This window comes from Globicephala melas, chromosome 19 (assembly GCF_963455315.2).
Source record: "Globicephala melas chromosome 19, mGloMel1.2, whole genome shotgun sequence".
NCBI classification, from domain to species: Eukaryota; Metazoa; Chordata; class Mammalia; order Artiodactyla; family Delphinidae; genus Globicephala; species Globicephala melas.
In genome coordinates, this window is record NC_083332.1 from 34,361,405 (window position 1) to 34,383,499 (window position 22,095).

General features: G+C 50.5%; 1 protein-coding gene across 3 annotated transcripts in view; it reads right to left on the reverse strand.

Annotated features, from left to right (window-relative positions):
* Positions 1-22,095, reverse strand: part of GNAO1 (G protein subunit alpha o1) — a 167,390-nt gene that overhangs the window by 69,928 nt on the left and 75,367 nt on the right. For all 3 annotated transcript variants that reach the window (XM_060289756.1, XM_030848038.2, XM_030848039.2), the window contains exon 3: positions 12,483-12,624. In XM_060289756.1, coding sequence (XP_060145739.1) covers positions 12,483-12,624 — 142 coding nt within the window. The remainder of the gene's footprint in view (positions 1-12,482; positions 12,625-22,095) is intronic.

Here is a 22,095-nt window from a genome sequence, read left to right on the forward strand (position 1 = left end):
CGGTTGAGTTGGCGGGGGGGACCTCTGTGGGCCCACCCGCAGGACTCTGCAGGGTTTGGCAGGCCCTGTGCAGGCAGTACACCCAGAGGAGCTCGTGGTCCCGTGGGGGATGTGGCAGCTGCACCAGGTTCCATGTCAGGTGGGCAGTGGGCAGGCCCAGAAAGAGGCCCACCCCCTCTCGGGGCAGACTACCTCTCCACCCCACTGGGGCCTGCAGTAGCCTCTCAGCTCTTCTCTGGCCGCCCATCTATCCATTCACCACAGGGCAACCATAGCAAGCCTCTCAGAGGCTAGCCGGGTCTTGGCCTTGCTTAAAACTTTCGGTGCCTTCCTGCTGAGCCAGGAACAAAGCCAAAATTCCTTTCATGGCCTGGAAGCTCTCCTCACCTGGCTGGCCCCTGTCTCCCTCTTCAGACTCATCTCTTCCCACTCTCCCCACTTGACCTTTCAGCTCCGGTCACACTGGCCTTCCTTCAGACCCTGATTCCCCACTTCAGAGCCTTTGCACGTGCTCTTGCACAGGCTGTTCCATGCGCCTTCTCTCCCGCTGCTGCCGGCCCCACCATGCCAGCTCCTTCCTGCTCTCCGTCAGACACCTCGTCAGCAGCAGAGCCCAGGCCAGGCCTGCTCTTGGGATGCTCACAGCTCTCTGGAGTTACCGAGGGGCGCCCATCTTCCCCCACACTGAGCTCTGTGAAGGCGGCATTGCTGCTCGTTTCTGCTCACCTCTGTGCGCCCAGGGCCTGGCACACCGCTAGTGCACAGGAGGCCACTACACGTTTCTCAAATGAACGAGTGAGTGAAGAAATGAAAGAAAGAGAGATGCTGTAGGTGCCCAGGAGAGGGAAAAGACACTTCCAGCCGCAGGGACTGGGGAGGGGTTTACGGCGGGAATGACATTCACGGAGCCAGGGACAGCCTTAACACAAAGGAACAAAGTAGCTGCCATTTAAGGAACACTTGCTCTGTGCCAGGCACCCCACTGACACTGGGACATATGGTCGCCCTTCCTACTCATGAAGAAACCATCTCAAGTGTTTCCAGGGGACTGTCACCCAGCACTGTCTGCCTCTCTCCTTTTCTCTGGGATCCTGCTTTTGCTCTCCTTAGCTCCACTTCTTTTGGTCTCTGTCTCAGGCCTTGCCAGACCCTGGTTCAGGAGTAGCCTTCCTCACCTCCACTCCAGCAAAGCCAGGAAGAGGGACAGAGGCCGGGACACACACCCTGCTTCCCAGCCTGGAACCAGAACCGATAGGGAATTTTGGGGAGGGGCTGAGGCCACCTCTTTGACTTGTGGTAGTTCGGAGGCCTTGGCACTAGCTCTTCACCCTGGTTTGAAACAACTGTCACAGACAGGCTTCTAGTCCTGGCACTCTCTCCGCCAGGCAGGCAGTGAAGTGTGGGTGAGAGGAAGATGCAAGCAAGAGCTGTTTACTGAGCACTTACCAGGTGCCAGGCCCCATGCTTAGCCCTCAACACACATTAATTCTTCAACCATTAACAACCCTGTGAGTAGGTCATATTATTATCATCTTCAGTTTTCAGATGAGGAATCTGAGGTTGAGTGAACCAAATGACCACCCTGAAGTCCAGTGCTGGTGACAGGCAGGGTGAGGATTCAAGGTTGTGTCTCTGACTCCAAAGCCTGGCTCTAACCCCTGTTGAGCTGCCTCTCTTGGGCACAGCCCTTTGCAGCTGCACTTGCCCAGCTCTAAAATGAAGTCTTGACTGGCACATGGATAAGGTCCCTGCTGGCTCAGGTGGGCTGGCAAAGACCCAAGTCTCCCCAGGAGACATCCCCAAACATGGGCCCGTATCCCCCGCCTGGCTTCATCTCCAATTCTGCCATCACCCCTGCCACAGCCCCAGTGAAAAGGTGAGATGGGAAAGGGGAGGGGTGGGCTGGGGGTTGTGTGTCCACGCGCCCTACACCTGGGATCCTGGGGGAGAGGCCACCATGGGAACAGCAGCTCTAGCTCCAGCCACACTGGGTTATCTCATAATCCTGCTGTGCTAGCTTGGGCCTGGCTAGCCATCCGCTGATACAATATGAACCAGGCACAGCTGGCAGCGCTGAACTCAAGAAGAGATTTAGGATGGCTATGGTGGCCTCCCCAGCATTTGCTTCTTTTGCTTCCATTTCCTTTTTCATGAGCTGATTTTACCTGCCACCAACCACTTTCTTGTCTCCGGTGCCCCTCGGGACAACATTCTAGCTTCTGAGCCTATGTGGGTGCTGTAGACTGAACATCTGTGTCCTCTCAAACTTCATATGTAGAAACCTAATCCCCAACATCATGATATTGGGATGGGGATTAGGGGATTAGTGCCTTTATAAGAGACTCCAGAGATCAACCCCATTCCTTCCGTCGTGAGAGGACACAGTGAGAAGACGGCTGTCCATGAACCAGGAAGTGGCCCTCACCAGACATCTAATCTGCTGGCACCTTGATCTTGGACTTCCCAGCATCCAGAACTGTGAGAAATAAGTTTCTGTTGTTTAAGCCACTCAGTCTATGGTATTTCTGTTATATCGGCCAGAAAAGACTAAGACAGTGGGAAAACAAAGGCAAAAACTGGAGAAGAAACGAGGACCCATCTCTGCTCCAGCCTGGAGGAGCACCCATCCACCAGAGTACCTCCCCCATTCCTGGCCGCTGGACTGGACTTCCCATTGACTCAGTACACCTGCTTTCATGTTCTTACTAATTCCCATGACAGTCCACAGGCAGGGTGGCAGGTGGTGACTGGTGCTGTCCCCCAGCCCCTCTTGCCTCTGTGTCCTACTAGAGTGGCCAAAAAACCCACATTTTTGCTTTCCTCGGATCCCTTGCTGCTAGGCCGATGTGGAGTAAAAAGTCAGGCCGCCCTGCTTCTTCCTCCTGCCTCTGGAGTCCTTGTGAGAGGGTGTCACCTGCCATCCTGGAGCCATGAGCGCCCAGAGAGCCACCGAGGTGCTGACCCAGGCCCTGATGCTGCACAGCTGCAGAGCAGCCCCGGGCTGCCGACCCTCAGGAGTCCCTGTCCTTACCGTCAAGGACACTGCTGGTTGTGTGGTTTTTACGTGCAGCCCAATATATCCTAACTTGCACAGGGAGACTCAGAGGAGCTTTGTGACTTGCCCAAGTGAAAGTGCTTACCATTTAAAACTAAGGCTGTGACTACCCCTACCCAACACAGGGAATACCTCCATAATCCTTCCGTAACTCTAATGGCAGCCCACACCCTGCTTCTCGAGGAACAAGGCCAGGGAGCGTGTCCATGCTTGGCCGGGTGCCTGTGGATCAAAGGCCTCAAGGCAGGAAGGAACGTCGGCTTTTCTCCTAGGTGAACTGTTTTTCCGACAATTTAGTCCCAAAGGTAACTTCTTCAGAATGTCCTGGGGCAGCATACTAGGCCCAGCCTCCTCCTGGAATGTCCTTCATCTTTGGGCCTGGACCACAGCCCCTGAAGTCCACGGAGAGGACCTTGAGGCCCAGTGTGACCCTCCATCAACAAGGAAACACCCTCGTGCGTTCTCAACACTTGACTTACTAAGGCAGGGAATGGCTCAGCATTTTATCAAGATTCAGAAAAATGGTTTTCTATTTAGCCCTCAGTAAACTCCAAAACTCAGTGGAGGAGAACGCTCCATCTTCCCCTCATCAGCACCTCTTCATTAAATGCCAATCATGCAAGAGGTCCAAGCCTGCTGCGGCTTTCCGGATTCTCTAGGGTGGGCAGTTGACAGCAGGATGGAACCCAAGCAAAGGCAGGGCTCCTCCTATGAGCGTTCAGACCCCGGCACTCACCTTTACTCAGCTCAGGCTGCCCTCAGCCAGGGGGGCCTGCTTCCCTGCTACCACTGTTCATCTGTAAGGCCTAATGAACCTTTGAAAACTAGAGTAGTTGTTACTCTGCTTCAAGGCACATGATGCTAATAACCGCTAAGCTTTCCTGAGTACCTACTGCATGCCGGGTCCTGCTCTAAGAGCTTCTACCTATTAGTCCTTTAATCCTCAAGACAACCCAGTGAGATATGTCATTATCACTGCACTTTCACGAGAATAAAAAACACTATCTACTGAAGCATCTGCCCTCCTTGCCTGCGCCCTGGGGGCAGGAACTGGGTCTTGCCCACCACTGCAGGAACACCAATGTGGACGGGTGAATGCTCAGGTGGACAAGACCGTCCTGGCCCTCCAGACTCACTGTCTAGCTGCAGAGGGGAGGCATCCTGAGTCAGAGGGCCGGGGAGAGCTGGGGCTGGAGCTCCAAGATGACAAGCGTTCAGAGGAGGGGGCAACCATTTGCAGCTGAGGAAACCCAAGAATACTCTAAGGAGGAGAGGAACTGGAGGGACATCTCAAAAACCTGAAATTTTAATCCCTCCTCTTCCTTTCCCACCTTGAAACCTGCTGTTCCTTTGAGTTGGTTCTTCCTTTTGGAGTAAGGCCAGGAAGAGCCACTTGTGCCGCCAACCTGGGCCAAGGTACTAGCAGCCAGGTCTGGAACTCCTTATGGCAGGGCTTAAAATAAAGACGCCTGCCCCAAACCCAGAGCCTGGGGCCTGATCCAGCCTTAGACCACAGGGAGCAAGCCGACCTGGCTGCACTGAGCCCTGCAGAGCTGGGGAGGCCTTGGAAATCAAAGGATGGGATCCCTCATCTTTTCATTTTTGCATGTAAACCCACGTCCCTATGCACTGTCTGCCAGGGATGTGACTGCTTACAAAGTTTCTGCGGGATGAGTGACTAACCAACTAAATGAAAGAAAACAAGGCAGACTTGATTTGGGGCAGACTGCTGAGATGGAAAGAGAAGTGAACAGTGATTCAGAAAACCTGAAGTTCTAGTCCTGGGCCTGCCAGGTCATCCCTTGTGTAAGTCTCTTTCCTGTTGGGCCCAGGTGGGGCCTATTTTTTGCCACCATCTGCAAAATGGAGCAGCAGACTCAGGTGGCCTTGAATGGAGGAGTTTCAAACTCTATTAACCTGGGCAGCAGGGGATCAGAGCCAGGCCAGGCCTGGTCCGATACAGCTGAGGAGCGGCGCGGCACCTAGCGTGCGGCAGTGTACACGCTGCTGCCCAGAGGAAGCCTCTTCTTGGCCTCAGGTTTGGGCCTTCATCTGTCACCTCCCCAGCCCCCGTCAGATCTGACAACCACCACTGAGGACCGCTGCGGTTTCTCCAGACTCCAGGAACTCAGGCAGACACAGACCAGAGAGCATCCTTGCTTTTGTCTGTTTCAGAATTCGTGTAAACCACAGGGTGAACGGCACTGTGCCGTGGAGATGGCGCCACCACATTCCCCTGATTAAAAAGAAGTTAGGGGCTTCCCTGGTGGCGCAGTGGTTGAGAGTCCGCCTGCCGATGCAGGGGACACGGGTTCGTGCCCTGGTCCGGGAAGATCCCACATGCCACGGAGCGGCTGGGCCCGTGAGCCATGGCCACTGAGCCTGCGCGTCTGGAGCCTGTGCTCCGCAAAGGGAGAGGCCACAACAGTGAGAGGCCCGCGTACCGCAAAAAAAAAAAAAAAAAAAAGAAGTTAGTGTTCAGCGCTCCACTGTGTGACTTAAATGTCAAGATTTCTTTTACCAGAGGAGATCCAATGACATTCTGGAATCTAAGTATGAAATTTGATTCTGCCTCCCCAAATAGTGCCATTATCTCTAAGGAGGGGGTGTTCTAATGAAGCCTCCTGGTGGAACATTAGAGGCTGGGCAGCAATTCCAGAAACAGCACTGATCTTTAGTCCTGCTTGAGTCACTGACCCTGGGCCGCCCAGTAAGTGCTGTACGTGTCAGGCACTGTCCTAAGCGCTTCACATGCATCACCTCATTTAGTCTTACAACAGAGGAAAGGGGACAGTATTAGAATTATGCCTGTTTTACATACAGAAACACTGAGGGTTAAGGAAGTTAAATAATTTACGCAGGGCCAAACTCTTCCAAAATATAGCAGAGGGAGGAATACTCCCAAACTCGTTCTACGAGGCCACCATCACCTTGATACCAAAACCAGACAAGGATGTCACAAAGAAAGAAAACTACAGGCCAATATCACTGATGAACATAGATGCAAAAATCCTCAACAAAATACTAGCAAACAGAATCCAACAGCACATTAAAAGGAACATACACCATGATCAAGTGGGGTTTATTCCAGGAATGCAAGGATTCTTCAATATAGGCAAATCAATCAACGTGATACACCATATTAACAAACTGAAGGAGAAAAACCATATGATCATCTCAATAGATGCAGAGAAAGCTTTCGACAAAATTCAACACCCATTTATGATAAAAGCCCAGCTGGGATTTGATTGAATGCAGTATCCAATACTTCTTGTGTCAGGCATTGTACTAGATAGATAAGATCTATATTCTGTCCTCAGAGAGTTTATAATTTAATGGGAGAAATAGGCATATGCACAAACGAAAAAAACGAAAATGAGAGTATTTTCAACTGAATAAAGCCTTATACAAGTTCAAAGCATTATCTCTTCGCTATTGTCCCATTATAATGTACTTTACATATGCAAGTATACATGTATACGCACATAAATTTTATGTATATTTTTATATACACATGGGTGTGATAAAATTTATAACATGGGATTGTTCACAGACTTTCCCCATCTCCCACGGTGGTCCAAGTGAACCTCCTAAACCTGTAATTGTCCAGTCTCCCCCAGACTTTCTTCCAGTGTCTGAGTTTAGGTCAGTTCTGCCACACAAGTTTCTCTGCTTTTGTGATGCAGATGCAGGCCCTGGGCTGAGGACGGAGGAAGGGGGAGGGAGAGGGACTCCACTCAAAAAGTTAAGAGAATTTACATGATAATGAACTGGGGGTGAGTAGGGAGGGAAGGAAGGAGGGAGACGGAGATGGAGAGAGAGACAGGGAGAAGAAGAAAGAGAGAAACTGAGGAACAGGTGGAGAAAGGGAAAGAGGGAGAAGAGGAGAGGGGACCCCGTCTAGGCATAGAGCAGGAGAGGGAGGAAGAAAGCAGGAGGAAAAGAGGCAGAATAGCAAGAAGGAGAAAGAGGACAGGAGGGGAAAAGCCTGGCAGGCTGGCGGTAGAGAGATGGTCTCTTGGGGAACTTAGAGAGAAAGCAGCTAAAGAGAGTGGGGTTGGGACAGACATGAGGAAGACAGAAAACGACTTGTGAGAAAAGCAGTGGATGTTACCCTTTGAGTCCCTTTTCATATTTCTGGAGAAACTCAGAAGAAAGAATGGGATTCTGAAGATTTGTTTTCCCTGGTTGTATACTGTGCCTATTTAAATGGGACTCTGCTCTGGACCTGAGCTATATGAATTATAGCTTCCTTGGGGTTACAAATCTGTATTATATACGTATATATTTTGTGCTGAATGTCCCTGGGTAAGTCACTTTGCCTCTCTGTGCCTCTTTTTTTTTTTTCACTTGTAAAATGGGGATAACAATAGCACCCACTGCACAGGTAGCTGTTAGGATTAAAATTTTTAATTAATATAAATGGTTTAATGCAAGCCCTAGAACATAAAAATTGAAAGCAACTATTATCATCCTCTTCAATTCTTGGAGCTGCAGTTCTCTGAGTCCATCTACTACTTGCTGATTCCAGCTGGAGCCCATGAGGTTGAGACCATATTTGGCCCAGCCCAGCCTGTCTCCTGACTTTCTGCCAGAGGTGTCACCTTGTTTCCAGTCATCCAGGCCAGTAACACTAGAGTCCCAGTTTCCTGATCCTTACACTTTTTTTTTTTTTTTTTGCGGTACGCGGGCCTCTCACTGTTGTGGCCTCTCCCGTTGCGGAGCACAGGCTCCGGACGCGCAGGCTCAGCGGCCATAGCTCACGGGCCCAGCCGCTCCGCGGCATGTGGGATCTTCCCAGACCGGGGCACGAACCCGCGTCCCCTGCATTGGCAGGAGGACTCTCAACCACTGCGCCACCAGGGAAGTCCCTGATCCTTACACTTTTGCCCCAGTAGCCAAGTAACTACCAGGTCCCTTTCTTTCATCACCACACATCACTTTGCTGCCCTTCCTTTCCAACTCCCATCGAGACCCTTGCTGTAGCTCCCAACCTGCCTCCTGACCTTCAGTCTCTCCCACCACTAGCCCACCATGCACATGCCATCATGATAATCTCCTAAAACTCGCTTTCATCCCATCCTTCCCCAGCTCAAACTTTATCAATGGCTGCCTACTGCCAACAGGATAAAACCCAAACCCCTTGACATACTTTCCAAGGCCTACCCAATCTGGACCTAACTGTATCTTCTAACTTTCCCACACCTTCCCATATCCTAATCCTCTGTCCTGGCCACTGGCCTCCTCCGTCAGTCAAATCTCCTCTGGTCACCACCAACCCATGGCCTTTATTCATGCTCTTCTCTGCTTCAAGTCCCTTTCCTCACCTACATCTGTGCCTGTGAAGCCATACCTCTGCTTCAAGGACAGTTCCAGCCTCACTTCCTTTAAGAAGCTTTCCCTGACCACTTCACGGAATGAGCCTATGAGCCCTGTCCTCCCAAGAAGATGACCAGCCCCTTCAAGGCCCCATCCCACATTCCTCTCTTTCTCCAGAGCTTAGCACAAACTAAACATATAGTAGGTACTCAGTCAACATCTGTTCAGTAGTGATAACATTACAGGTTCTTTTCCTTTTTTCTCTGAGTACAGAGAAAGTTAGAAATGTCTTTCTACTCAAGAGATTTTTTTGGGTGGGTCTACTATGTGCTGAGCACTGTGCTGGTTGTTGGGGTGGGGAGGTGACCCAAAGATGAATGACACAGGCCTTGAGCAGAAAGACCTTAGACATAATGGAGTTCTTATTCTAGGCTCCACTGGTGGGCTTTAGGAGTTCCAGAGCCCCCTGAAATGGTATGAAAAATTTCCTGGACATGTGAGTGAGTGCATGGCTCTGGAGAGAAGGCTCATGGCTTTCATTAGTTGCTCAAATGGGTTTTGATCACCCTGAAGCACAAGGGTCACTGCTCTAAGGAAAGAGCGGACACACTGCATGAGATACATGCTCAACAGAGAAAGCGCTGAGCTGAGCTAGGCTGAGCTGAGCTGAGCTGGGCTGGGCTGTCAGGGGAAGGAGAGGAAGTCTTCATGCAAAGACGGGAGCTCAGTGGGTCCTTGCTAAGCAGGAAGAGCTCCGGGGGAAGAGAAGGGAGAAGGCACAAGAGGCAGAAGGTGTGGTCTGAGCCGAGGCCTGGAGGTGTGGGAGTGTGTGGTATCTTTGGGGAGCAGTCTGTGGCCTGGGGGTGCTGGGGCGTGGGGTATATAAGGAGATCCCTGACGTTTGCCCAACAAAGAGGCTCTTTCAGGCTTGGGCTCATGCACTGTCATATGGCCTCAGGTGAGTCCACACCCCAGAGAGGCTGCAGGAGAAACCAGTCAGTCCTCCCTCCACTGGGGGGCCAGGGCAGGGGGGCAAGCCAGCTGCCAGGAGAAGTCAAGGACATTGTTCTAATGAGGTATGGCAAGGAAGCTTCTAGATGCTTCTCTGTATGGAGAGTATAAAGCTGGTTGGCCCAAGCAGGTGCTGGGTGTGGGGCTGTTTTCTTCCAGATATGCCATTATGGGTGGGGGGACGATGTCGGACGTGCGGAAGCCAAGAGAGAGAAGGAGGTCTTTTCTTTACACACCAAAACCCTAATCTGGGTCGGCTCTGCATGGGACGGTTCTCCCAACATCCAAACAGCAGATCCCCCAGGTGGGCAGCCCCTGGGAACCCGAGAGAGGAAAGAGTTTGGAGACCCAGCCTTGGGGTCATGGCATCTGGTCACCAACAACTGGCCTGCAGGCAGACCTGACTGGAGGGCATCCAACACCCCAGGGCCCACCTCTGCCCCTGGACGCAGTTCAGGCTGAACAGAGCTTCTCGTTCCCAACTTGCCAGGCTCACTTCTCACTCAGGGCCCTGGTAGCGTCCGCTTAGAACCTCTGTCCCTCCTCCTCCTCCCACGGCTGGCTCCTCCTTAGAGTCGAGTTTCATCACAAATATCCCTTCCAGGTTCAGGGGAACCTTCCCTGGCCACCCAGTCTGAAGTGGCTGCCCCCTTCCACCTCAAGCCCCTGACAACTGATATGCAGGCAGGCGGGGGATCCTTGCACCCTGCTGCCCAAACAGCAAATCCAGAGCAGCCCACTCCCAGGAAACACCTTCTCCAGCTGCCTGGCTCACTTTAGCCTAAGGTGAAATAACACAGGAGGAGGTGCCCCAGGGTCTGGAGGCCTTTGCCAGCCAGAAGGACTGTGCCTGACAAACCTGTGCTGCCCCGCAGACCGGTCAGGCGTCTGCCACGGTGCCACCTGCCGGAAGAGGACTGGGCTCCAGCTCCTCTCTGTGTCCAGTGAACTCTCCAGGGAGTCCCCACTCTGCTCTTGGTCTCCCTTCCCAGAGGAGCCTTTCCTGATCTCCTACTTGAGGGTTGTCTCAACCAGGAATCCCACAGAAGAGGAACAGCCACAGAAGCCAAGGGGTCCCACAGTATAGTCCTTAATATATCATCTTCCTAGCAATTCCCAAGCAATCATCTCTCTATTCAGGATAATAAAATGGGGGGAAAGAAAAATCCCCCCGTGAACAACAAACGTTTTCCAAAACTGAAGGAGAAAAGCATTCTGAAGTCACACTGACTGTCTGGGTTATAATCCGGGCAGGAGGTTTTGGGGAAAGAAGACTGGTTGGGAGGTGGGCATGGCGGTGAACACGCATACTCTTGGAAGATCTCGCAGGCTGTGGTTGTGTGTGCCTGCGTGCATGTGTGTTTGTGTGGGTGTTTGTGTAAGGTGTGAGCTGTGGACACGTGAGCTTTTGCACTGGGCCTGGCGTCTGGTTAACTGAGATTCAGGCTCCAGGCTCTCTCTTTGGCCAAAAGGCAGACAGGAAGACCAAAGGCCTGTGGCCTGTCCCATGTCTGAAGATCATACCAGGCACTTCCTGCTCTGGGCTTTAATGACTGAGTTGACTAAAGTGAGTTAATACTTGTAAGGTGCTTAGCACAGTGCCTGGCAGCTAGGAGGTGCTCAGTACAAGAGAGCTATTTGTATAAGCACTGTGGCCATTATCATTAACAATGAATGAAGCCCTGTAACTTGTCTGGCTATTGCAACCTGTCTTGGCTACTTCTGATGATCTGAGCTGCTCTTTGCTGACTGGTTTCTCCAGCTCCACTCCTACTGTGCTCGTTCCTGTATCCCCAGCAAGGCCTGGTACACTGTACTCTCAGTGAATACTTAGTGGAAACAAGACTGAAGAACTCAGTGCCCCTGGTTCCGCAGGCCCTGGCTCTATGACCAAATCCAAAGCTAGTCCCTGGGGAGAAGTACTTCCTCTGCAGAGCCAGCTTCCAGACTCAGCCTTGCAGAGGGGCAGCGCCCGGCTTCCCCACCCCAGGCTGGTCTTGGACACACTCTCAGTCACCCAGTTCCCATCTTCTGGGAGGAGGCAATGCCTGAGCTGGGATGACTCTGTCGCATGGAATTAGGATTTTGTGCATAAAATATTGAATTTTACATTTAAAGCTATCTGTCGCAGATGATTTATCAGACCCAGAGAAGGTGAAGATAGTTTTCCTCTGTAAGGGAGGTGATTTTTTAGCCAAGACAGGATATATACACTATGTATAACCAAACCACGCAGTAATCGGAGATTAACGCTCTCCGTCCAGAGCCTCCAAGGAGGGGCCCAGGCGCTCGGAGACCTCCACCTGCTCCCCTCCTCACACTCCAGGTCACAGGAGGGGGATCGCTGGGATTCAGGGTCCCACCAGGAGACGAAGAGTCACTTTTAGATAGACTTATCTGAGGCTGTTTTCCCTCCCTCCCCGCCACCTTTTATTTGGCTTTGCCAGTATAGCTGTGTAAGGTTGAGTCTTACAGTTAACGCAAATGTTTGCAAAAAAGAGGCTTTTACAACTTATTCCATTCACCACTTATCAGATGCCTGGAAACTCAACTCAAAAACTGTCCCTGTTCTAGGATGTCGACCTCCTACAGGAAGGAGAGCCTCTTCGGTCCTCAGACACACCTCGGAGGGGCAGAAAACACAACCCATGGGGCAAAGGAGGGAAGAGACTGAATTCAAATGGCTGCCCCACCCCCAACAAGGTAAGGAAAGCTCTCCTAAGGAGGGAAGATGGTGGCTAGGTGGGGCTTGTTTTGTCTAAGAAATATTTTTTCTGTTCAGGTTAATTGCCCAAGGGCATGTACTTGGACAATGTTGTGAGAGTCCCAGTTTAGGGCAGTCACCAACCCTTTCTCATCTGCAAAATAAACCCTGGAATTCTGTGGCTGCTGTCTCCTTCCCTGGCGATTGTGCTGTGGCGGTCTGCTTGTCACCAGAGCCCCTGTTTAACTGTATTGGCCAGGTCGACTGGTACACTGGCGGGTGACACAGCACAGTCTCGTCCGTCCCTGCACGGCAGCCTGGCCTGATAAAGAGGACGCAGCGGGTTCCAGAGACGGCCCTCTCCTCCCCATGCGCATGGGCGCAGCAGCCTACCTTTCTCTCCTTGTCACCGTATTCGATGCCCAAAGTGTCCATGGCCCGGACGATGGCTGCCAGGGACTGGATGGTGTTGCTGTAGACGACGGGCTTGTACTGTTTCACGTCTTCTCCAGAGAAGCCATCTTCGTGGATGATCCTAGAGCAAAACCACACACAGCATGCCTGATGAGTGCGCTGTCCACACCTGGCACCGAGCGTGCCGGGCATGTGAAGCCCCACCCCAGCCAACCTCCCGGCTGAGGGCCGGGCCCAGCTCGGATGCTGAATTACTGAGCTGCTGTGATAAAACCACAAAATCTGAAGGAAAAATCGACCTAAATTACTGACAATTAATCTGAAAAACAGAACAGTGGAAAAAAGAAATGCAGTCTTTTTACATTCCCTATGTACAGTGAAAGAAAGATCAGTCAAGGGGTTGACAATACTTGAAAGCACTTAGAACACACACTAAGCACTCGATAAATGTTCACCATTAGTATTTTTAAGCAAAGCTCAGGGTTTTAACTTAAATATCCACTTAGGAGTATACTGTTGAAGACCCCTGCGAGAAGCCTGCACACGAAGAATACATTTTTTCTTTCACAGAAAACTTACACTGCTTTTAATGAAGGGAAGAGCACTCACTTAAAACCTTCCTCTTTGACAAGAGAAAAGCCAACAGAAGGAGTTGCCTACTCCCCCATCCTCAGCTGGGATGTGACCACTGTGTCACCCTTATTCTGATGACTCTGAACATGACATGGAGGACACGAAGGCGACACTGCAGTTCTCAGAGGCCATGCGACACTCCCTGCCCTCCTGTTCTCAGGTTCCTCTGGGGTCAGGGCTGAGGCTGGACATGCCCTGAGGTCCCTGTTCCCTGCAGATGGCGGCCGCTCAGTGAACGCCCACTGCCGACAAGGGTCTGGGGAGGAGAGAGAACTAGAGAGGGGGTAAAGCCAAGGCTTTGCAAGAATCCTCTCATGGTTGAGGTAAATAAGAAAGGACATATGGATTTCAAGACTAACATCCAACATTAGTCATGCCCCGTGCAAACTCTCCTGTGGTCATGTTTTTCAGTCCAAGACTCAATGCTACCTGTAACATGTACATCCAACTGTATAGTAGCTCAGACCTCCATTTCCACCTCCACAGCCCCTCTCCAGCCCTTCACATCCTTCAGTACAGGAGAAAACTGCTAACAAGTTTTCTTTCTTTGTATAAACAGTTTTACTGAGATATAGTTCACAGACCATACAATCCACCCATGGAAAGCGTGTGATTCAGTACTTCTTAGTATATTCACAAGGTTGGGCAATGGTCACCACAGGCTAATTTTAGACCATTTCTGTCCTCTCCAAAAGAAATCCTGTACCCATTAGCAGTCCCTCCCCATCCCCTACCCCAGCAGTAAGCAACCACTCATCTGATCTGCCTTCTGTTTTTATAAATTTGCCTATTCTGGACATTTCACGTAAAGGCAATCACACGAGGTGTCGTCTTTTGTGACTAGTTTCTTTCACTTGGCATGTTCATCCCTGTTGTAGCATGCATCAGTACTCCCTTTCTTTTTATTGCCAAACTAGATTCCATGTGCAGATATACCACGTTTTACTTATCCATTCGTCAGCTAATGGACACTAATGATTCCTGTTATAAAATGTGACTTGGTGCTGGGTTGTGTGTCTTTATCCTGAGTTTCTCTAAGAAGCAGATCAAAATGACCCTATTGCCTTTTCACTGGCTTTTATTAGCCCTAACTCCGTTTTTGCACAAGTTTCTTGAGTGTATACCCAGTCTGAGGCATTGGTGCACAACCCCAGGGGGATCTCAAAGGGAATTGTTAGTTTCCACTGTAAACAGCCAGAAAACTGGACAAAATACATTAAACAAGTGGTTTCAGACACTGGAGAACAGGCAGCACAGGACCATGATCTGGAACAGAAAGGAAGCAAAGCGTGGTGAGTCCTATGATTGCCTTGGCTTTCTGCCTGGAGGCGTCTACCAGACCTCAGTGCAGGGAGGGAGGACCCAAGCAGAGCACAGGGGTCTTACTGAGCTGATGGGATAAAGATAAAAGTTCAGGAAAGCTGTGGGGACTGGGAATTGAAGGGCAGAGTACCAGAGAGAAAAGTGCAGAGAGAGGGAAAGCTCCAGATATCTGAACAGGGGTCTCCTTGAGTCTTTGGCTGAATAGAGTGAGACTCTACGAGCTCAAGAAACAAGTGTCAGGGAGCTTATAAGGTGGACACCTCCCAGAGCTGGCCCAAGGCTGGGAGATGCTCAAGTTCTGACTAACCAGAGTGGAGAGCTGACACCTAGGGCATTTGGCAGAAACCCCAGAAGACTCATGCCATGGCAGTAGGGCTAAACTAGCCCTAGAGTAAAGGCTACATTAGACCTGCCCTGACAAAACTGAAAAATGGGCCTCAGAAAACCAAACTGACCCACAAGTAACTTAACTGCATGACAGAATGAAATCTAACACTCTTTAAATGAGGACAACAAAACCCAGACACTTAATAATATCCAGCATCCAATAAAAAAATTCTGGATATGCAAAGGAGGAGGAAAGTGTGACCCATAACCAGGAGAAAAATCAGTCAACAGAAGCAGACCCAGAAGTGACAGAGATGATGGGATTAACAAATAAGACCTCAAAAACACCTATTTAAAATATTTTCAAGAAATTAAAGGAAAACATGAGTATAATGAGGAAAGAAATGGAAGATAAAAAAGAACAAAACGAAGTATCTAAAGATGAAAATACAATATCCGAGACAAAAATTTCACTGTAGGGGATTAACAGCAGATTTAGACACACAGAAGATTAGTGAACTTGAATACACCAATATAGAAACCATCCAAACTGAAGCAAAGAGAGGAAAAAGGCTGAAAATTTATTACATAGAAGTAAAATTTATATAATAGCACAAAGGATGGGAGGGGTAAAATGGAAAAATACTGTTGAAAAATTCTTGTATTACACATGAAGTAGCATAATATTACTTTAAAGTAAAGCATAAGTTAAGATACATATTGTAAACTCTAGAACCATCACTAAAAAAGTCTCCGAGACCAGACTCCCCTCAGAGGGTGACCTCTGGGTCACCTGAGAGGTGCAGTCTGGATTTACTGGTCCCCATGACACACCCTCCCAAGAAGCCAGTGCAATGAGTTTCTCATGCTTCGTTCTGGACCAGCAGGCCTTGCCACTCTCCTGGGAATACTCTCTAGACCCTCAGCTGCCTACAGGACTTCCTTCCACTAGGGGATGGGACTGTCATTTTTCACACCTGTTAGCATTAATTCTTTACACCACCTAACAAGGTAGGGAGGGTAGGATTTCATTATACCCATCTCTAGAAAAGGAGACTGAGTGAGATTGAGTAACTGGCCTAATGGCTCTCAGCAGGCAGGGTGAGAGCCGCAGGCAGGGTGAGAGTCACAGGCAGGAGCAGAACCCGGGTCTCTGGGTACACAGTCCTTTCTGCCACCCCTCAGGCCTCAGACTGGACTAGGCAGAATACTGCCTGGAAGGTCTCACTGGTGCCTGGGGTGGCCCAAGATAGAGAAGCTTCATTCGGGATTTACAAAAATGAAGCAGTTTGGCCAAAAATTGCTCAAATCATGATTATTGGTTGCAAAACTTGTTCAAACTGGCTTATATTAGCTTAAAATTGGGCTTCCTGCTTCAGGGTAGAATTTTACACCTTCCCTTCCCTCTGACTACAAAGTAGTAAGTACTCAAACATAGAAAAGTTGCACCATACAGAACAACACCAAAAATAAATAAATGTTCATAATTCTACCATTCAGAGAAAAAGGCTGGATTTTTTTAGTGTAAGTCCTTCAGTATTTCTTTCACGCCCCATTCTTCTCTGCTCCCTACCCCCTCGCCCCAGCATTGACTTCAGTCACATATCCTTAAAAGTATCACTTAAGGCCCCTTTATTTTCTATTTCCCATCTCATTCCGGAGAGTGGTCAGAGCTTAGGAGTCAGAAAGATGGGGTCGCCAGCTCCATCACTGATGAGCTGTGCGTTCCTGGCAAAGGATTTAACCCCTCAGGCCTTGGTTTCCTCAGCTGCAGGGAACTGCTGTGAGGAATAAATGTAAAGTGCCTATTGTATGGTAAGTATATAATATATAGTAGCTGTTAGTGATAATATCTTCATTCTAAAGTCAAAATCCCCCAAATAGAATTTCCTTCACTGGTGGTACCAAAGAAGCAGAATCATAACAGCCGCTAATGTTTGAGGGTTAAGTCTTTGTGTTAAGTGCTTTACATGCACTATCTCGTCTAATCTTCAAAACAAACCTAGGAGATAATTTTATCTTCTCTTGACAGAGGAAACTGAGGCTCAAAGAGGTTAACCCAGTTACGCGAGGTCACGCAGCTGGTAAGTGTGACAATGGCATTCGAGGCTGTGCTTGTGCCCACCAGGTGGATGCTGACAGGCAGGACTGCTGCTTCTTTTGGGATCCCTGTATCTAAGTTCCCAGAGAACCCAGAGATTTCCCATACAAAGTGAGCATCAAAACATCTCCTATAATATCAGCCCAAGGAGTATGGGGCAAGGAAAGGAGGTGTTTGGTTAGGGGTTGGAGAGGCAGCCCAGGGGAGTCTGGTTTCTGGTTTCTTGTGACAGCCCAGGTTTGAGCCCTGGAGGAGACCAGGCCAGGATTTGGAAAGCAGGAGTGAGGCTGCATGTGGCACCTCTGACATCTCACACTGCAGCAGCCCCAGACAAACCAAACTTCATCTACATAGTTGAGTGACAGAGTACAGAATCAAGTCCCAGAGACATCATTTGAGCCACTGGATCCAGCTATTCCTAAAGCTAACCCTATCCCTACACTTCTGAGTGATATGAGTCAAACCACTCCCTCTTATTTCTGCATAAGCTAATCTGATTTGGGTTTCTGTCACTTACAACCAATACAGTCATGACTAAAACATGTTTCGTACCTTGGGAGACCATTTCCTAGTGCACTTGTTTATTAACTTTCTGTCTTTACCACCAGCCTGTCAGTCCCTGGAGGTCAGGTACCACATCTCATCCATCTCAGTTCCTCCTCTCCATAACAACTGGCACAGGGCTAGGCTCTGATAGTACTCAGGGGAAGTGGGACACAACTACATGAACCAGGTCTACACTGATGCACAAGACCCACCCCTCTCCAAGGAGCTCACTAAAGGAGGCAGACGTGTGTGTGTGTGTGTGTGTGTGTGTGTGTGTGTGTGTGTGTGTGTGTGTGTGTGTGTGTGTGTGTGTGTGTGTGTGTGTGTGTGTGTGTGTGTGTGTGTGTGTGTGTGTGTGTGTGTGTGTGTGTGTGTTGGGGTGAGAACTCACCAGATTTCCTATGTCTTCAGAGCCAGGGTAGCAAAGGAGGGTCAAGCTAGATGCTGTGTTGGTGCCCATCCCAAACTCAGGGACTCTGAGGGGTGTGGGGTTTTCCAAGCTACCAAACCAGAAGAAACCTGGGGAGCAAGCAAGGGCTGATTCTGCAGCCTTGTGTTTGATTTTGGACAGGAGCCACCAGCTGGACTCTGGAAACCTGGCAACACAATTGAGGGAGAAGATCCCAAGTGGAAATGGGGAGAGAGAGGGAGGGTAGCAGCCGAGCCGGCTGGAGCAGGTCTGAGCTTTCTGGGAAGAGGCGATCAAGGAGGAACCCCACTCCCCGCCCCACCACCACCACCTCTCCTATCCCAGCTCCTCTCTCTGCTGCCTTGGAGACCCTGCAGGGGGCCTGGGCTGGGGCTCCCTTTGCTCTCTGCTTCCCCCTCTCAGTGCAGGACTGCACTCTGCTGCAGTGAGGCTCCCCAGGCACAGTGGCCTTATATGGTCACAGAACCACAGGCTTAGGAGCTGGAAGGGACCCTGGAGGATCATCCGGCCCAGCAGCCATTCTCCCTCTCTGAATCACAGATGCTTCTGACACTGTGACAAACGCACCAACACACACACAGTTTTACCCCCCATTTCTGGAGGTTCACAAACGCACAGACTCTAAGCTGCTGGAACACATGATTTTTCACTCCATCTCCACGGTGGATTAAATGCCCCTCCTCTGCTTCCTTTTATCAGCACCCTTTCCCCGGCACCAGGACCATCTCTCCATCCTCCACAATAATCCCTTTAAGAGTTCAGATTAAAGGGGTGCTTTTGGAGCCAGACTTGAGACGTGTGACTGGGCAATTTCCTTAACTGCTTGATGCTTCAGTTTCCTCAACTTTCCATGGAGATGGGCCTAGTAATTAACAGTGGCTACCCTCACTGGGCCACGGCATGTAAAGAAGAGGGCCTGGCACAGGAAGCACTCAATCAGCTCAGCTGTTATGATGACTGTTATTGACATTATTGCATTTGCTAAGTGGAGCTGGGGGAGAAAGTACAGGGTGCTGGGTGTCCGGGGTCTGTCCTCTTGAGGACAGGAAGTGACCCGGGGCCAAGGGGCAGCAGGGAGGCCGGACACCATGGGAAGACCCCTTCCGCCCCCCGCAGGAGGAGAAGCAGGGCTCACAGCCACAGGAAGGAAGACAGGACAGCAAGAGGGCGCACGGTCCAGACTGGAGCACAGGATCTGCGAATTTACCTAATGAACATCACAGGAGCAGCAGCGGGTCGAAAAGCTAAATTTCCTGATTTGGGAGCCGCTTAATGAGGTTATAAAATGTGTTTGTCATCACCTGTGGGCTGCCTGGGTTAGCGTCAGTGCTCAGGGCTTCACTCGCGGGACCACTGACAACAGTTTCCAGTCGTCGGGGAGACCTGATCAGCAACGTGGCTCTGGCCCTAGAGCCACAGCCCTCCCCAGCGGGGGAAAAACACCACCCTGGCTTCAGAGAACACAGTTTTAATCAAACAGGCAACAGTGAGATACCAGTGAGTTAATGAGCCACGTACCAGCAATTAGGGGCTCCACAGAACCTGCCAGAGCAACGGACCCGGACAGGATTGTAAAATGAAAACACCGGTTAGAGTACAACGTGTGCCCCGCGCAGCCATTTGTATAAAACTAGATTTGTGTGTGATGGTGTTGGTAAGAGGTGGGGGTGTGGAGGGAGAAGGTGGGAGAGAGGAAAGATGACGTGGGAGGATGCTTAACAAAATATCATCAAGATCACTTTTGGATGGTAGCATTCAGTGATTTTTTTTTTTTTACTCTCTTATCATGTTTGTTTTGTTTCATTTAAAAAAAAACTCGCATTTGTTATTTGAAAGGACAATAAATCATGTTCAATGGGAGACAGACGCTGGTGCTTATTAACAGGAGGACCATTCTGGCCGTGAGAGAAGAATTGAGTAACAAGGGGTAAAGCCGCCAATCAACAGGAATTTCCTGACATGTTTCACTTGGGTTCAGCCTGGTCCCTGCCTTCCCAGGGCTCTTGTTCCAGGTGAGAAAGCTAGTGCTGAGAACATGAGAGTTAACAGTATAAAGTGGCAGCTGCCAAGGGCCAACTGAAGGGTATGTGCGTCAGACATGCTGGCTGCCGCCCAACAGCCATTCTCACCATGGTGCGTTCCCTTCCCTGTCTCCCTTGCAGCTAAGAGTGACCATGTGATCCAGCTCAAGCAAGTAAAGACTGAAGGGGAGTTGGCTAGAAATGCCTCTGAGAAAGACTTTCTCTTCTTGTTCCAGTGACAGACCTTTGAGAACAGCTTTCCGGTCCCCTCATTTCTCCACTGCCCCCATGTCCCTGGCTGTCCCTCCGCCAGCCGTTCCTTGGCTTCTTGCCTTAACATGTGGTTGCATGACGAAGTAGATACTGGAGCCATGGCAGCCATGTTGTGACCAAGAGGTTAAAGGCTACCACCCTAAGGACGGCAGGTCAAAGGGGTATAGGGCATTCCTAGTGACACTGTGCAACTGCCAAATCAGCCGTGATACTATCTGATGACAAAGGTCACGCTCCTACCATGATGCCCCCTGCCTGGGTAGGTAACTGTGACTTAGAGAGGACAGACTTGCCTACAGTCACATGGTTAGCTTGTGGCAGAGCAGGGACAAAATTTCCAGAGGCCCTTCCACTGTGTCATAGGCCTCTCACCTACCTTAGTGCACCCCTGAGATGGGGGGGTGATGGGTGATACCAGGTAAGAAAAACATCTAACAATTGCAAAACAGAAAAAATTTTTTTCCACTTCTGTCTTAAAAGCTCTAGTTCCCAATAACTTGGGGGGCTTCTCTGAGGGTATTCTGTAAGCTCCTTCATTCAGCCCCTAATTCAGTCTTCATATATTGTTCAGGTACTGACCATGTACCAGTTAAGTGCTGGGGATATAAGAGTGAACTGACAGATACGAGCCCTGCCCTCAAGGAGCTTGAATATGAAGATAGATATAAAAGAAGTACTTTTACAAATGGTTAAATTGTATGTGGAGTAGGTGCTACCCAAGAAGAAAAACCCAACCAGAAAGAGCTATAAGAGAAGGACCTACAGCAGGGGTGCAGGGTGGGTACAGGGCCCACCTCTCAGGAGGCAGCATTCCAAGTGGAGTGGGTGCAGGCCAGAGAGACAGGGAGGAAGACAGGACTCCAGACTGGGGGGCGGGCCGAGGGCACTGTCGAGAGCCTGCGTGGTCTCTGCGTGTCTTCCAGAGCCCCCAGCTGGCACACGGGGTGCCGGGAAACGTGTGCTAAATGAACAGAAGGCACTTCACAGGCTGGCACGTGGGACTGGAAGCCAGAGAGCCCAGTCAGGGAGGCTGCTCTGGATCTGGTGCTGGTGCAGGTGTGATGTTCCCTCCAGAGAGAGGATTCCACTGAGTCTCGTGGAGAAGTACAAATAGTGAGTTAATTCAATGGGGGAAGCATCACAAACACCAGCCAGGCTACGGGAGCTGGCAGAACAGCAGACCAGCTTGAGGCGGGCACAGCAAAGGGGAGGCACCTGAGGATAACGTGTGCGTGGCGGCGGGGACTGGCCCTGGTGAAACCCCCCCTCCTCTCCCTGTTGGAGCCCCGCTGACTCTGTTCTTGTACATATTCTCACTTGATGAGGTCTTGTGCGCAGTGGGGTTTGACCTGCAGGAGAGACCCCGGTCCCTGGTTTGCTGGATGCCACCAAGGGTGAAGACAAGCAGGGCAGTCAACAGTGGTCCAGAGGGCACTGTGTGGGCAGGGACAGGGGGTTGGTGAGAGGTGGGCACTGCCACCCCCGCAGCAGCCCAAATCCCCTAGGGGACGCTATTCATCCACTTAGTTCATTCTACAAACGGACACTGAATACCTATTAGGAGCCAGATACACCCTGACTATCCTACTCACTAACCGTGTGGACCACGGCCACGTTAACCTTCCTGGGCCCAGGTCTCTCCTCTAGAAAACAAGGATAATGATGGTCCCTCACAGGGCTCTCTGCAGTATTAAAGAATGAGTGGGGAGGGCCTGGCACACAGCTGGGCCCGATAACTGCCAGTCCCTAGTATTAAAGTCACAGACTAATCACAGACTAATCAGTGCCAAAGCCGGGCTAGACCACTCGCCTTGTCTCCCAGGCCACAGGTCCCCCGCGCACCCAGTGCAGCAGTGCCTTGACCTAAATGAGTGAGAGGCTGGGGGCCAGAGGGCACCTATGTTTTGAATGGCTGGCTCAGAGACCACCAGCTGCAGG